This window comes from Mucor velutinosus (assembly GCF_035048745.1).
Source record: "Mucor velutinosus strain NIH1002 chromosome Unknown tig00000025, whole genome shotgun sequence".
Lineage (NCBI taxonomy): Eukaryota > Fungi > Mucoromycota > Mucoromycetes > Mucorales > Mucoraceae > Mucor > Mucor velutinosus.
In genome coordinates, this window is record NW_027041922.1 from 165,388 (window position 1) to 180,429 (window position 15,042).

Here is a 15,042-nt window from a genome sequence, read left to right on the forward strand (position 1 = left end):
CATCACTACTGTCTTATAGTATTTACTCTCTATTCTCTGGATTTAGTTACAAAGCATGCTATCATGTCACCATAATCTTCTCATGCGACATTGCCCTTAGTCATGCCTTATGAAGAGTCGAAATGCTCATCGTAACGTAATAAATTTATGGTCCCTAGACATTTTCAAAGCATCAAAAAGGAAAGAGGTTGATCTAACAGGTATTTTGATCGACCAGAATATAGTATGCAAAGAGGATAGCATGACTAGTCACATTAATATGTAATTTGCTATCTACTTTCCATGCGCTTCAAGAGCATTTCATACTGTATTGCAGTATGAAAAGGGCGTTGAGTTTGCCAGCTGGCCCCACAAGCCAAGATTAATTCAAATCCAGAATCATATTTTGCTTTAGATTGGACACATCTTGGTGATTTTCGACTCGATCGAACTATTTTGCCAGATTCGACTATATAAAATATGATGATCATCTTATGCGTCTTTAAGCTTTCTTGGAGTGCTTTTCAAGGAGCTTTCAATGGTACCGAGTAAGATTGAGGTTTTGAATAAACTTATTGAGCAACTTATGAAACTATGAAAAGAGGTTTCTGGCCAAAAAGTCAAAGTTTTGTATATCAATGTCCTACAAAGATGATTTCAGAGGTTACGTCGGATTGATAGAAACATTTTGATTCAAGATATACCATAGTGAAAGTCTTCATTTTTAAGGCCAAAAACTCGGTCATTTGATTTTCGATGAAAACCATGAGGTGCCCCTCATGCTTTTAGGTTGATTTTTGCCCATGTTTTTTTTGATCCCCAAAAAGTTGAGCAAAGGTGTCAGAAAGTAAATGCCGGATGGGAGCAATTGTTTGGTGCTATTCTGATGATCTAAAACGACCTTGAACGCGAGAAAACGCAGCTCAAATACACTCAGATTTTGCTGTCTCAGGGACACTAAGGGCTAAAAAGGGGCAACATTAGTATGCTGCTTGCCCGTATATCAAGTAGCTACGTGTATATAGATGTAGAGCATCACATAAGAATCAGATCCACAGATTATATGAGGTTTTCCTGTGTAAGTAAAGGTTCAACATGAAAGCAGTAGTATTTTGATAAGATACGCAAGGGCAATCGGTAGCGCGAACTGCCGCTGCGCTAGGTGGTTCTCATCGAACCGAAGCGCAAGCACTCGTATCATATAAAGAAAGGGGCCATTATGGTGCAGTGAATTCAAAGATTTAATGGCAATTCAATAAACATAATACCGTATGATTTGTCATGGATATCGTAAAGCTGTTTCATTTTTCTTGTAGCTACCTTTCTTTCATTTTCGACCCACCTCTACTTGCGTACAATTAAGTCTTATCATCATCAGGACTGAAGATTTCTCTTTCAAGCCTATGTGCTAAATCTTGAGAGCGCAATGCAACACAAAATATATCATACTGCAAAAGGTTTACCATTCAAAGCATGTCATGCAACCCTCAGTACAGCAAGGTACAGCAAGATATTCGACAACAAAAGTTGGATCAAGCTCCAGCAACAGCATACTAGGTGAATTCTGCTCTAACCATTGTATGTTGTTGCTTGTTAATTATGATAGACATCCCCAGATCTTTAAACACTTGCAATTTGGAGTAATGTGATGATGCTGCGAAGCAACGATTACTCATTTACGACGAGATGTACAGATACTATGGCCATCGTCCAAAGTTAAAATTCAAAAGATACATCAAAAAAGCAACAAACACACGAAGAAAAATGTCTAGTGCTCGACAATAACAACCCGGACAAGAACAAAACATCACCATGCAACGACATATACCGTTACAATATCATAACATACGGAGCGGCTGTTTTCTTGCCATTGATGCGAGGTAACAAGGCGGCATCCTTAAGGTCGTTTTTTTTAGGGCTGTACAAACGTACTGCATTCGATCTCACCATTACACAGGGCAAACAAGTTTTATTTTGTAAAATTGAGCATGTTTATTGGAAAGCAAATCCAGTTGAACATTCGCTAATTGCTTTAAAGAGGTTCGCTCTAAGATCTTCATAGGTCAAGTATTGAGGTAAATCGATTTGATTAAAGCTATAGATGCATGAATTAGATTTGACTTGAAAAATACAAACTACAAGGCACACAACTTACCAAGTATGAGCAGATGGCAAACGATTGACATCACCAAATTCCTTGTGGATCTGAAACTTTTGAACACCATTTGAACCTTGCAACTCTGCAAAACCTTCCAATGGCACCTTGGATGTGCCTGTAGAAAACTGCAGTAATTTGGCTCTTTCTTCTTGATCAAAGGATCGCACAGCACGCCAGAACCATTGAATTTGAGGAGATGACAGCGTGTATCCTTCGTAGACAGTGTTGGCCTTCCATTCATCAATGTCAATGTCGGGTAAACCAGAGATCAACAGTTCCAACTCTTGCTCATTGAAGATTTGGATCAACGAGGCAGGGATGATATCGTGGAACCCTTCCAAGAAAGCATTGACTTGGTCTTTAATGGCCAGCACCAGCTTTTGCTCTGTTACCAAAGTGACATATTCGTGCTTGTTCTCCTCTGTCACTGGAATATTTCTTCCGTCCGGCTTCAGATCAATGATCTTGTTGGTACCAAAATCGTCTGTTTCCACGCTGAATGTAAGATCGATGATGTCGGTAATATCATTCTCCAGCATCCACACTAAACTCTTGTAATAGGCAGGATCCACAGCTTCCACATCGCGATAGTCCACAGAACGTCCCAACATCAGCTTGTAGAATGAACGGGTGAAATAGGCATCCAGTAGGCGACCATCATGAATAGCTTTACCAATAATACGACCTACACACTTAAAGTAACTCAAATGCTCAGAATTGACACCGGAAGCTCGGTTTGGCTGGTAGGTGAGTTTGTCAGCAGCCGATGTGATGAACAAGGCATAATTGGGATCAAACATTTGACGAGCCAAAACAGAAAACCATTCACGAGCAACACCACCTGCATCCACGCCTTCTTCGCCATGGAAATGAACATTGAGCTTACCATACTTGATCTCATCGCCAGTCAAGCCCTGCAATTTACGATAGGTATCTTCAAATACGTTGGCACGGTCCAGAGAGAGTCTCAACGAGGGATACTGCTCACGACGATTACTACGTTTGTGCAACTGTTGAACGAAATAGTTTCTCTTGTTGTCAAATTCCAGAATCTTGGGATTGTGGATCAAAAGCGAGAAAGAGCCGCTCATCAATGAAGGGTTGTTGCGCACCATGATGTTGAGGATCTTTTTGTGCTCCTCCGTAAAGCTCAAAAAGAACCCTTCAACAGGGTTCGCTGTCTCTGTACTGCTCTTTGCCGTGTACCCTTTATGATTCACATACTTGGAGACCGCCATGAATGACTCCACCAAAGGCAGCAACACGGATGCGACATTGAGCAAGTCTTCTCTCTCCTGGATCAAACCAAGACAGGCACCCAGTTTTGTCCACAAGGGCAAAAAGTCCAGCTTGTCGTAAATCTTGAGCACAGCCTTTTCGTTTTGTTCAGCATGATCCGATGACACCGTACGCTTGTTGTTGCGCGTATACAAGTAGTCCATGGCCTTGAGCACACGTAGTAATCTGGCCTGATGAGATGTAGCAGCAGAGAATTGAGCAAGCGCAGAGCCTTCCAGCTCAGCACCTGCCTTCAGTTGATTCAAAATCAGGTACAGCTGCTGCAAATCGACAATGATCTGCTTGCCACAGGCATTTGCAATGCTGGTGAGTCCATTGATGATGGTATCCATAGCACCATCTAAAGGTGATAGGCGTGAAAGAACGTTGACGGTCGACCTGAACGTATGACTAGAGCATTCACCGATAGACAGCACGTCCACTATCTTTTGTATGTATTCAAAAGGTATCAAAGGCGGCTGAGGAGGCGCACGGCGATGTGCCGTATCCGATTTGACCTTTCTGTTGTAATTTGACACCAAGTTGGGTATAGGACGACACATGACTTCGAGCAGATTCATCAGTTGTTCCATCAGAGTGACATTTTCGATAAATACAGGGCGATCCAAGAGACCAATCAAGACCAGAATGGGATACTTGACAGCGTTGGCGTTGTTGATGAGTGTCTTGCTTGCTGTCTTTGATTTGCGACTACTGCCGCCACCTGTGGAATGACGACGCTTCAAGTAGCTCAAACTATCATGTTCCGTCAGGAAATAAGCAAGAGATCTGTCATTGAGGGTTACTACATAGTACAAAATCTCCAGGCAACGCTGAGCAATCAGATTGGGGACATTTTCAGCAGGAGCAGACACCACATGCACCGGTTTCTGTTCACTCTCAGGAGGCTTGTTACTATTGGATTTGTGGAGAGAGAGATTCATGAAGCTACGGTCAACCGCTGCCAAGTCGGTGCTACCGTCTTGTAGAATGCAGATCAGCAGAGACAACAGGTCAGATCGTGTCTTGCTATTCTCACATAAACTGAGCAACAATCTGTTCAGTAGAGCCTTGGAGATGGATTGCGGTACAAACACCAAACGAGCAAGTGTCGCCAACTGAGACTTGTCTACAATGCGAATGGCGTCCTTGGGATGGCTTGCTGGTTTGGCTGAATCTCTCATGCTTGATCTATTTACGTGTTGATCTCCATCGGATGCTCTCCCAATTCGCCAAGTAGCGTTGGCGTCATCTCGACTCGGTGTAGGACCACCAGAAGCAGCACCAGCAGCGCCAGCAACAGGTTGCGTGATGGGGAAGTTGACACGAGAAGCAAGACCCAGATTAGGATGCATTTGAACACCTTCCAGTTCAGTTGTATTAACGGCAATGTTGGGTGTGTTATTACTGGTGCCATCATTGGTTTGGTTGCTCTCCACCAATTGATCCATGTCTTGTGTATCTAAAAAGTCTCTGGCTTGACGTCTGCTACGATCAATGGATTCTTGTCTAAGCACTTCGTTACGAATATCAGGTGGTAATGCAGCCAAAAATTCAGGGCTAATTTCATCTTGATCCATGCTTTCAATATAAGGGCGTCGTTCTGCCATTTGTTGACTAATGACTTCAGCTCGAAGATCGTCGGGAAGTGCCTCCAAGAACTCGGCATCAATGCCTGTACCAGTGATATCGACTTCTTCGCCATGAATCATGACAATCACACGATCTTGTTGATCATCTGCTGCTATTTGGTCCTCCTCTTCTTGGTCTAAGTCTTGATCCTCTTCCACTTCTATCTGTACCTCAATCTCACTGTCATCATCGCTTGATGTAGCATTCAAGAAAATGTTTTGTATCTCTTGAGGCTGTTCAACTGTACGCTGATCTTGTTCAGCCTTGGGCTCGTCTTTTTGAAGGTCTTTCAACTCGGCGATAATACAATTGGTTAATTGAGAGGCTTTGGCAGATGCAACAGCAGGAATGTAGACCATGTGCGCTTCTTGGGTCCAACGATCCGTAGTGTGAGAGGGTTGGAATTCTTTGAGTAAATCAAGGGTTTCCTTGCTTTCCTGACTTTCAGCATCGTTTGTCGCATTGGCTTCGGTATTTATTGATGTGACAGCACCTGGTTGAGTGGGTTCATCATGGTTGTTTCTTTGACGCTGCTGACTGAACAAATTCTCCAAAATACGAACAGCACTGCCACCAATGATGTCCTCATAGGCTTGCAGATGGTTGCTATTGGCACCACACAAAATGGCAGTTTCAGCTGAAAGAGACGAGGGGTCTGCAGGAGCATCAGTTGTATTGGATGTGCCTCTCAACAATGGGTGCAGGATGACGTTGTCAAAGGGTCTTCCAGCACCATTACCGTCGCCTGTAGTGGTGTTTAATGAACCTCTGACTGTAGGATTAATAATATGAGTAGCTATAAATGTCATATTAGTCTGAGTAATCTTGTTGCCATGGAAACCCTTACCATCACCACCTTCGCGCGCCATACTATTAAATAGGTCGACTAATGTAACATGCGTTAGATAAGGTAGTCTTCATTAAGCCGGCAAGCAACTTACGATTACGCTCTACATCTTCGAGTTCTTCAGCAGTGAGACCATCTGTATCTAACTCATAATCAGCAGGATCAATGTCCATATCATCATCGTCATTTTCATCCACACTTAACTAAGAATATATAATTATTTGAATGAGCTGCATAATACACTACATGAATACAAAGTGCTTACCAAACTGCTATCTCGACGACGACGTCTTGCATGTCCGTTCAAACGACCCTCCTCTGTCAATTGCCATGCTAAATCTCGACTATCGTTGGAGTGAATGGAATCGCTTCTATCAGAATTGAGAGATTCGTTGGATGAATCATATTCGTTTGATGAAAAGCTGTTGGCGTCGCTTTCAGACTCTGAATCCGTGACGCTACTAGCCGTGTCAGACTGTTCTCAAATGCAACATGAGTCATCTGGTACTGTTGAACCACTCACTTACTTACCGAATCTTCTTCATCTGTGTCAGCATGATGGAATCGATGGCGTCTAAACACAATGTCCTGATCATTTTCTTCCATGGAAGAAGCATCCGAGTCCAAGTCGATCTCTAAACCACTGGAATCACTGGTATCCTCGATAATTTCTTCGCCAGAGCTGCGTGTTATATTAGATACTGGTCAACAACTAGAAAGTGGGGGGGGGGGAATTACCTAGCCATGGAAATGTCATCATCTGATTCTTCTTCTTCACTGCTTTCTTCTTCCAATGCTGTGCCATCAAACATGGCCAGAGATGAATTTCGATACAAGTCATTGACTTCACCTGCCTCTGCGTCTTCTTCATCAGTGTCCATTGGAATATACATGTCTTGGTCATCGTCGTCTTCTTCATCTTCCGCATCACCGTCATTTTGCTGATGTACTGCATGAATTACTTGATTTGCGTGGTCAATTTCTCTTTGAATGGTGTCGAGGACAGGCGGAGAACCAGGGCGAGGAGCAGGAGTGGGAGGTGACTCACGGTGGATACGAATTGCTGATTTCGTCAACTGCTCCAAGGGTCTCAGAATCGAGTTGAGGATGGATTTGGCTTGAGGGTAATTGACATCCACATCGCTAATGACCGAAATCAAGATGGGCACAAAATTCTTCTCCAGCATGAGCTTGGACACCTGCTTGACAGCGTCTTCTTCCTTGGCGCTCACATCCACATTGATGCCAGTAGGACGTGCATTCAGTATGCGATGACACAGTTCAGTCAATGCAAAGTATCTGTTGTATTTGATACTGGCAGTGGCATTGGATTGCAGTGTGTCGTGCAGTGATTGCACTACTACATCCAGCACATGGTGTCGCACACTGGCAAGTACCTCTCGATGTGCCTCAATGTCCTTCTTCTGTATCTGTGTAGTATCATAGCACATGCCTACCAGCAAAGATGCCACCCACATGGAAACACCTTGCTTTTTGCGGTCTTGGTCAGTAAATGTGTTGATGGCGTTGTAAGGCAGCAATGTGTTGGTCAGTTTGAATAGGATGGACTGGCGAATACGTGTGTCTTTGGCAGACATGTCAGTGGAAGATGTTGCTGCTTCAAAATTCACAATATCAGACTTGCAAGAGGGGTAAGAAGACACCAGTTCAAAAATGCACTGTAACAGAAATCCAGTATAAGCGAGCTTGATGTTGGACTCGGTGTTGCTGGCTTGCGTCTGTACGAGCTGATTCAGCAAGAAATGAATGACCAGAGATGATGTGTCCACCGTCGATTCAGTAGGCGTGGCCTGCCCTTGCTTCTCTTCCTCTTCTTTAAGGCCAACATAGCGAATGCTCTTGGGTGTGTTGCCTAGTCGACACAGTTGTGTGCTAACTTGAACAAAGACTTCTGGATCACGCAATACCAAGTTGCTATGGTTCCTGAGAAAGGCATCGATATCCAACGAATCCGAGCGAGAGTTGTTGGCAAAAAAAGTAACCAGCCATTCGCGCATGGTAGCTGTCAATACCTGCTCGCTTTCCATAATGTGTCGCAAGATCATGATAATATACGTTTGCTGAATTTTAAGTGCTTTGAATTCAGAACTAGGTCGTTTGAAAAGTGGCGTCAAACCACCCAATTCCACAAATTGCAAGGCGGCTGAGTGGTGCTTTGTTAAACGCACAATGATTCTCAACACAGACACCAGGTTATCCTCTGTCAACGAGTCCATCTTGAGTAGGTCAATGCAGTACTTCATCAGCGTGGTTCTGTTTTCTGGCGTCACAATAGCAGGCTCACGTCCCGCGTCGTCTTGTTGTTGTGCTGCTGTGTCCTTGGGCTCATCGGATTGAGCTAGAGCGGCCTCCAAGATCAGAAACAGTGTTGTCAGCCACTTGGGATCCGGGAATTCGGGATGAGCGACGATCATATCCAGAAACTCAAACCAACTCATGTAGTCTGACATGGTAGTAATCAACAGGGCCATGACATCTTGCATACTGGGTTCACGCAACATGAGGGCAAAGATACGAATCTTGTTGAGGGAGGATGTAAAGGTGGTGAGTGCATTTTGGGAGCTGGTTGTAGTTCCATCACCACCGAAGAATAAGCGCACCGTCTCTTTTGTATTGACATCCCAGTGATGAGGGTCACCACAGCACAGCATGGCCATCAGTCCACGCACTTCAAAATCGAGGTCGCTGCGTTCGTCCACCAGACGAGACAGAATTTGAGGAATATGAGCACGCATCTCTTTGCGGTTGTGCTGCAGTTCTTTAAGGATTTGCTCGTGCTGGAAATCGGCGTCTGTCTTGACTTGGACCATCAAATGATTGGGTCTAGCTGAACCTCCATCCTGAGAGGGCACATAGATATCATCGTTGTCGTCATTGTGTTCTTCTTCAGTCGTATACATGCTTTCGTCTGCTTCTCCTTCTTCATCTTCAGAGGCAATGTCCTCGTATTCATCATCATTGTCATCCTCTACCACAACATCTTGTGCTGCTGCTTGATTGGCGGAAGGAGGTGTTCTCAAAGCAGAAGGTCTGTATCTAGCTAGTACCATGGCAGCTTGTGCGAGGTTATTGTTCTCCCGCAAAGCCTCTGTAGCCAAAGCTGGGTCATACCACATGTTGACCAGAATGCGAACACCAGCATCAAATTCAGTTGAAGTCAAAGGATTGGAGCTCTGCAACTGAGGCAAGATGTCCAGCTGAGGAGGGCCTGCTTCCACTGTGTGTTGTACCAAACGTCGACTAAAGAGATTGTCCAAAGCACAGATACCGTAACGCATGGTACGCAACGCATCTTCCACACGATCCGGTTCGAATCCCATGTCAATCAACGCTCTACGATTGGTGTCATAATGCTCAATTGTGCTGACATCCACCTCGCTCTTCTTGATGCCACCTGTTCTACGGGCCCGACAACGCGTCTCGCCTTCCTGCTTCATGTTTTGCGTGACACATCTCAGTAGGGAATGCAGCACATGTCTCGAGAACTTGCAGAGAAGAGGGCTCGAGAGATATGTGTACAGCCCGGTTAGTTTGAGTTGCATCGAGGCGACCCAGAGGTAGGGATCCAATAGTTCAGGGGAGGTGGTATAAGCGTCTTCTGGGCTCACTTGGATGAGGATGTTGGTATGAGGCGAGTGGAAGAACAGTTTAGAAGAACCCAAATGATGGAGAATAGCAAGCAAGAGTTCAATGCAGGTGTTGATACGCTGTGCCAATGCATCATCCTGCTCGTTTGCCTTGATCTTGTGTTCTGCTGCTTCCCAGAAGCGAGGGAGCATGTCATTCAGCAGGAAATCAATGACACCCGCTTTTTCAAAGGCAACTGCAATAGGTGTTTCCAGGGCAGTGCGAGATCTGTCGTCCAGCAGCAGCATAGAGATCATGGAGAACATAGATGAATAGTAGTCATATTTGCAATCAGGCATCTTGCTGTCTGCATCAAACATGTATCTAAGACTGGTGTTGAAGAGATCTGCCACCTCTGCAGCAACGAGTTTAGCACGTTCAGGGAAGGAGAGACTGGATCCAGCAGCAGTGGGAATACGACGGTTGGTAGATACCTTGATAATGCCTTGCAACACTGGCATGAGAGCAGGTGGTACTTCACTGAGTAGCAACTTGAAGCGTCTAATATTGATCACACGGGGGTCCTTGAGGTCTGCCTGCTGTTCAGAAGAGGCGCCTTGTGCGGTAGAATACCATGATTTGGGAACAGCGTCTCGAAGCAAAATGTTCTGCCACACCATGCATCTGTGAATATCACCAAGCATCTGTATCACATTCTTGTCTTGAGGGCTCTTTTCAATGCACCATTCCACTAAACGTCCAGCAAATTTGTTGCTTGTCAGGATGGCAGATGAAAAAATAGTAGAAAGCAATCCAATATAGCCAAACAAGACACTGAATTTCTTGAAGAGGCCGTTGCCTGCTTTCTGCGATACGTCATCTTTACCTAGAAATAGAGACATAAGTATATACGTAGCCAGGGTAACAATGATAGGGTGTCATGTTGACTTACCATTGGCTTCGATGTAATCATAGACAAGGGATCTATCATTGGGCAGTTCGTTGAATATAAAGCGAGATGATTCAAATACTTTGGCAGCAATCAGTTTAGCAAGCGCATTGGGCGACACATCGGCAATCACACGAAACACAAAACCGAGAGAATCAAATGCATTGGATACTGAAAAGTCGTAGGGTAGCATGGGCAGCGAGTAGTAGCTCAGTAGTAGTTCAGGTCCACCGTATTTGACAAATTCCTTGACATTGTCTACATTGCGCAAAAATCCTTCCAAAAACTAAGAATGAAAAAGTTTAGTCCATGCACCCAACTTCCGTGGTGATAAGGTACTCACTCTGGCTACTAGATCCACAAAGCCAAGCAACAGGCACTCTGCTCTCTCTAAGGGCGGTTCGTCTGTGCGTCTCTGATACACTAATTCATGGCAATTATCCAGTGGTTTGCCCTTTTCCGAGCGTCCAATCTCATTGACTTGCTGTAACAACTGGTTTGTACATTTGAACACTTCAAGTTTCAGCTTTGGGTGGTGTCTGATCAGTTCATCCATGGTTGTGCCCAGTGCTATCGTATTGCCGACATCAGAAGCGTTTGTAACAAAACTGGGTGCAGTCATCAAGCTGAAAAAGTGGGGCAAAGGAGATGCCTGGTCAAACATGTCGAGTCCAGCACTGTTAAGACAAATGGCACCAAAGGAATGCACCGATGCCATCAATACTTCAAAATTGGGTTGGTCGTACGTCTTGAATGTCTTGAGAAATGTCTGTGGTAATTTGAGTTCTTGTAGTACGGACAGTGAGGTAGGTTCGTTGTGAATAAATGTGGTGGCGACGTTGATGACAAGCGCAAAGACACTGGGTCCAAAAATGCGATGGTGCTCCATGACCTTCATGATAGTGTGTGGGATGCTGGATTCAATCAAGTTGCGCAATCCATCTGCTGTATCGCTACTTTCCATCATGCGGATCAAAAATCGCAGTGCATTCTTGGTCAGCGTCAGTGCATCGTAATTGGGTGGCTGCTGATTGCTCTCAATGCACTCGTCCACTTGTGTCTGGATCACTTTGAGCAGTACGTCCAGTCCATTTGCGCTGCAGAAGGATGAGAAAGACGTATTGATGTTGCTCATGATGGTGTCTAGTAGTCCAATCACTTTGATCAAGGCTTTTCTATAAATCGGGTTGGTGTTGCTTGGGTGATCCAAAACTTGAATTAGGGTGGACATGATGCCAGCTGACATAAGCATGGTGCCACCAGCAGATGTTTGTAATAAGAATGTGAGGAGGGTGAATAATGCGTCCAAGAAGTCTACTGTAAAAGCTATATCAGTAGAAATAAGATGAGCGATGTTTTCATACGCAAGAGCCCATCTATACTTACGGGATGTCGATTGACACAATTGACGAAGTATATGGAGCAATACGCCATGGTTTGCAGACGCATTAAAAGCGGCCAATACCTCTGTTACCTTGGTTCTATGTCGTGCAATGCCATCCAAGGCATACAATGCATAAGTTTGAATATCTACAGGAACACTGTTGTCGTAAGACACAAGCTGGGCAATCTGAGGCACCAGATGGGGCTCGTATATAAAGACTCTATTCTGAGCAACTGTTTCTGACATGGTATGTGCTATTGTAGAACCGAGTTAGTCTATGCATTCTAGGTCCTCTCTCTCTCTCTCTCTCTCTCAGCCAGTCCATAGTTACCCATGATCACGATGGATATAAATCGAATAATAAGCAATTGCTGGCGGACGGCCATGTCCGCCATGTGGTTGGCAATGCGCACTCGATTCAGCAGTTCAAAATGGCTCTCCTGTGGTACTTGATGCTCCTCTACCAGCTTCCAAAATAACTCTCGATCTGTGTATTGATTTGGCACAACACTGACATTGATAGCGTGCAGTCCCTCCTCTTCGTCCTGTTGCTCTACTCCTCTGCTGGTGCGGAAAAACGACATGCAAATTCGATTGTTGCCCATCACCGTGTCTGTGGATGACAGGTCTGCAATGGATCCTCCTCTCGCTAATTCTGTCACCTTGTCCTGGTGAGCCAAAAAACTGGATTGTACTGCTTTGGGGTTATTCACGCGCTGCGCCGGTCTCAGCATGAGTCGCAATACGGCTTCCAAAATATCAATGTCGGTAGTGTTTAATAGGTTGTTTAGATGCTATATTACAATTAAACGGTGAGCATCATCACTGCCCATGTATTGATCTACAAGCTTACCTCGTACGAGTTGTAGATGTTTCTGTTGGTACAATTTTCAAACAAAATCTTGGAGAACTGCAGTATGGCTAGCAACATTTGCTTTGTGTCGTCTGTAAAGGGTGTCTTTTGAATGTGATTTTCCTTGAGGTCGTACGCTTGGCATGTCGTTTCCAGTAACGCATCGAATCGGTTCAAAACAGCAACAAACTGGAACAAATCGCCTCTTGGAAAAGTCCAAGCTGGCAAGGCCCAAGTCTTTATATCGTTTTCATCGTCTTGCACCAAATGCTTGACGGCAGTGGCGAGCGCCTCAGGCTAAACATGATGATACATTCAGCAAGTGGCCAAAAAACACAGATTTCTTCAAGATAAACTTACCAATGGAGCAGGTTTCCTGATGGAAACTCTGGTAATTTTCATATTGGTTTATATACAAATGTGTAGGTGCAAAAAGGAAATGTAGAAAAAGAAAGCAAAAAGATTTTTCTTGCAGGCTATTCATCAGATACCTTATGCGGAGTTGTGCTGCTTTGACAAACGAATGCTTGACTGAGGGATACTTTACCAATGATCCGGGACTTTGTCTGGGTTGGGCAAGCCAAGTAATCATCGTCTATCGAGGAGAACTACGGTAACGTAGTCAAGTAAATGCAGAACAGGAATACACAAAGTCTGTATAAAGAGTAATACCTCCACGCGTTTGTCGTTGTTTTGGGCAATTCTCTACCAAGCTAGCCAACAAGACACTGAGATATTCAGTTGCTAATGTGCGTGCTACTCATCAAATCTATACTGATGTTTCTCAATTGCGTTGGATTCGTTCTGAGAATGATCCCATTGAGCTCGCAGCTGGTGTTGTCGCCAGCGCTACCTGGAATCTTTCTTCCTAGTGTCCTGGTGACATGTATGCATTTCAAGTTATGGATTTCTACGATTTGTATAACAAATTTGTCACATAGATGGTATTTATGAAGAGGCATCTTTTAAGTAACAAGGAAACAGGTTTTTTTTTTATTCAAACTGTAAAGTTTACAGCATAGTGAATTCACAATGTAACTACGTGAATATGGCAGAAAAAAAGTGAATTACTATTACCTTTGAACAAACGTCTGATGGATAGAACGAAATAAGGAAGCGGTAAGGAGGTTTGTTTCCGAGTGATGTGGTTGTGATTGTTCTAGCGTTGGTAAAAAGGTTTTCCGTTTATCATATTTTGCTTAACCACTTTCTTTCATTTTTCTAGTTGGTTGACATATATTGAGTGATGTAGCAAGACAAGCACTCAATATACAAGATGGCATTTTAACAGCACAAGTCGCGCACTGGAAAGACATGGAGCTCTCTCTCTCTCTCTCTCTCTCTCTCTCTATCAATTGAATCTTGCTTTCCTGTGTTTCCTTACAAAATGTGGAAAGAAGCCTGGTTAAACTGAAAGGATCCAACTCAAACCTGGAAATTGACTTGCTTTTGGGTAGATATGCTACAAAGGCTGAATCATACATTGCTGATCAAGATTTCATCCTGGCTTCCAAGAGCCGTTTAGAATAGCAGAATATGTAACCAGATAAATGAAAATAGAGCTGTATATATTATTCACTCTTCCAAGTTTGAACCAGGATTAATCTAGAGTTAAGCCCGAGCATATATATAGTTATTTAACAAGCGAATCTAGGACCTTGATCTGAGAACCGGGAGAATTGTAAACATCTTGCACCAGTAAAGGGAGGCTTGATGAATAAGAGGTTTTAAAGATCATTAGTAAGAGAGCAACACTAGTGTAGACATTGAATGGAATGGTTTTCATAGTAGCATTTGCTGAAAGAACACTTGCCAAAATTAGGAACCACTTCAGGGAAGGAATGCTATAGATTCACCTCATTTTAGGAGCTCAACTCCAACAGCATATTGACTATTAGTAGTAAGAAAACTGATGAGCTCAATAAATGCATTTCTGTAAAAAAGAGTCTAACTAGCTAGCTCTATTAGATATTTGAATACTTAACAGAAGCAAATTAAAACAATAAGAACAAAGCTATGGTGTTTTTTTTTCAATTCTCAACTCCATTTCTATGAGCCTAAACAAGCTTCCTTGACCTTTCTGATATGAGCAACAATATTCTCGTTAGCCAAAAGAATTCAATCACCGCTCAGTCAGTTTTCGATTGGGTAGGTTCTGGTCAATTCTCGACTTGATTAAACTATCTTGCATGATTCGACTATGTACATTGTGATGATCACCCCAAACCCCCTTAAACTTTCTTGTAGTATTTTCTAAGGCGCATCCAATGGTACTAATTATAATAAGTGTTTTGAATGAACTTATTGGGCAAACTTAAGAAATATGAAATCACGTTTTTGGCGAAAATGCCGAGATTTTACATATGAGAGTATC

At 43.6% G+C, this 15,042-nt stretch overlaps 1 protein-coding gene across 1 annotated transcript; it reads right to left on the reverse strand.

The window, feature by feature from the left end:
- Positions 1-1,971: 1,971 nt before the first annotated feature.
- TOM1_1 (E3 ubiquitin-protein ligase tom1) lies at positions 1,972-13,070 on the reverse strand (the record flags this gene model as incomplete). The annotated part of the gene is made up of 13 exons (XM_064819481.1): positions 1,972-2,074; positions 2,135-5,843; positions 5,895-5,933; positions 5,989-6,097; positions 6,160-6,369; positions 6,426-6,576; positions 6,633-10,368; positions 10,435-10,717; positions 10,775-11,757; positions 11,818-12,069; positions 12,147-12,609; positions 12,669-12,965; positions 13,029-13,070. 13 exons carry the CDS (start codon positions 13,068-13,070, stop codon positions 1,972-1,974), a joined length of 10,377 nt encoding a protein of 3,458 aa, XP_064677616.1.
- Between the last annotated feature and the right edge of the window lie 1,972 nt (positions 13,071-15,042).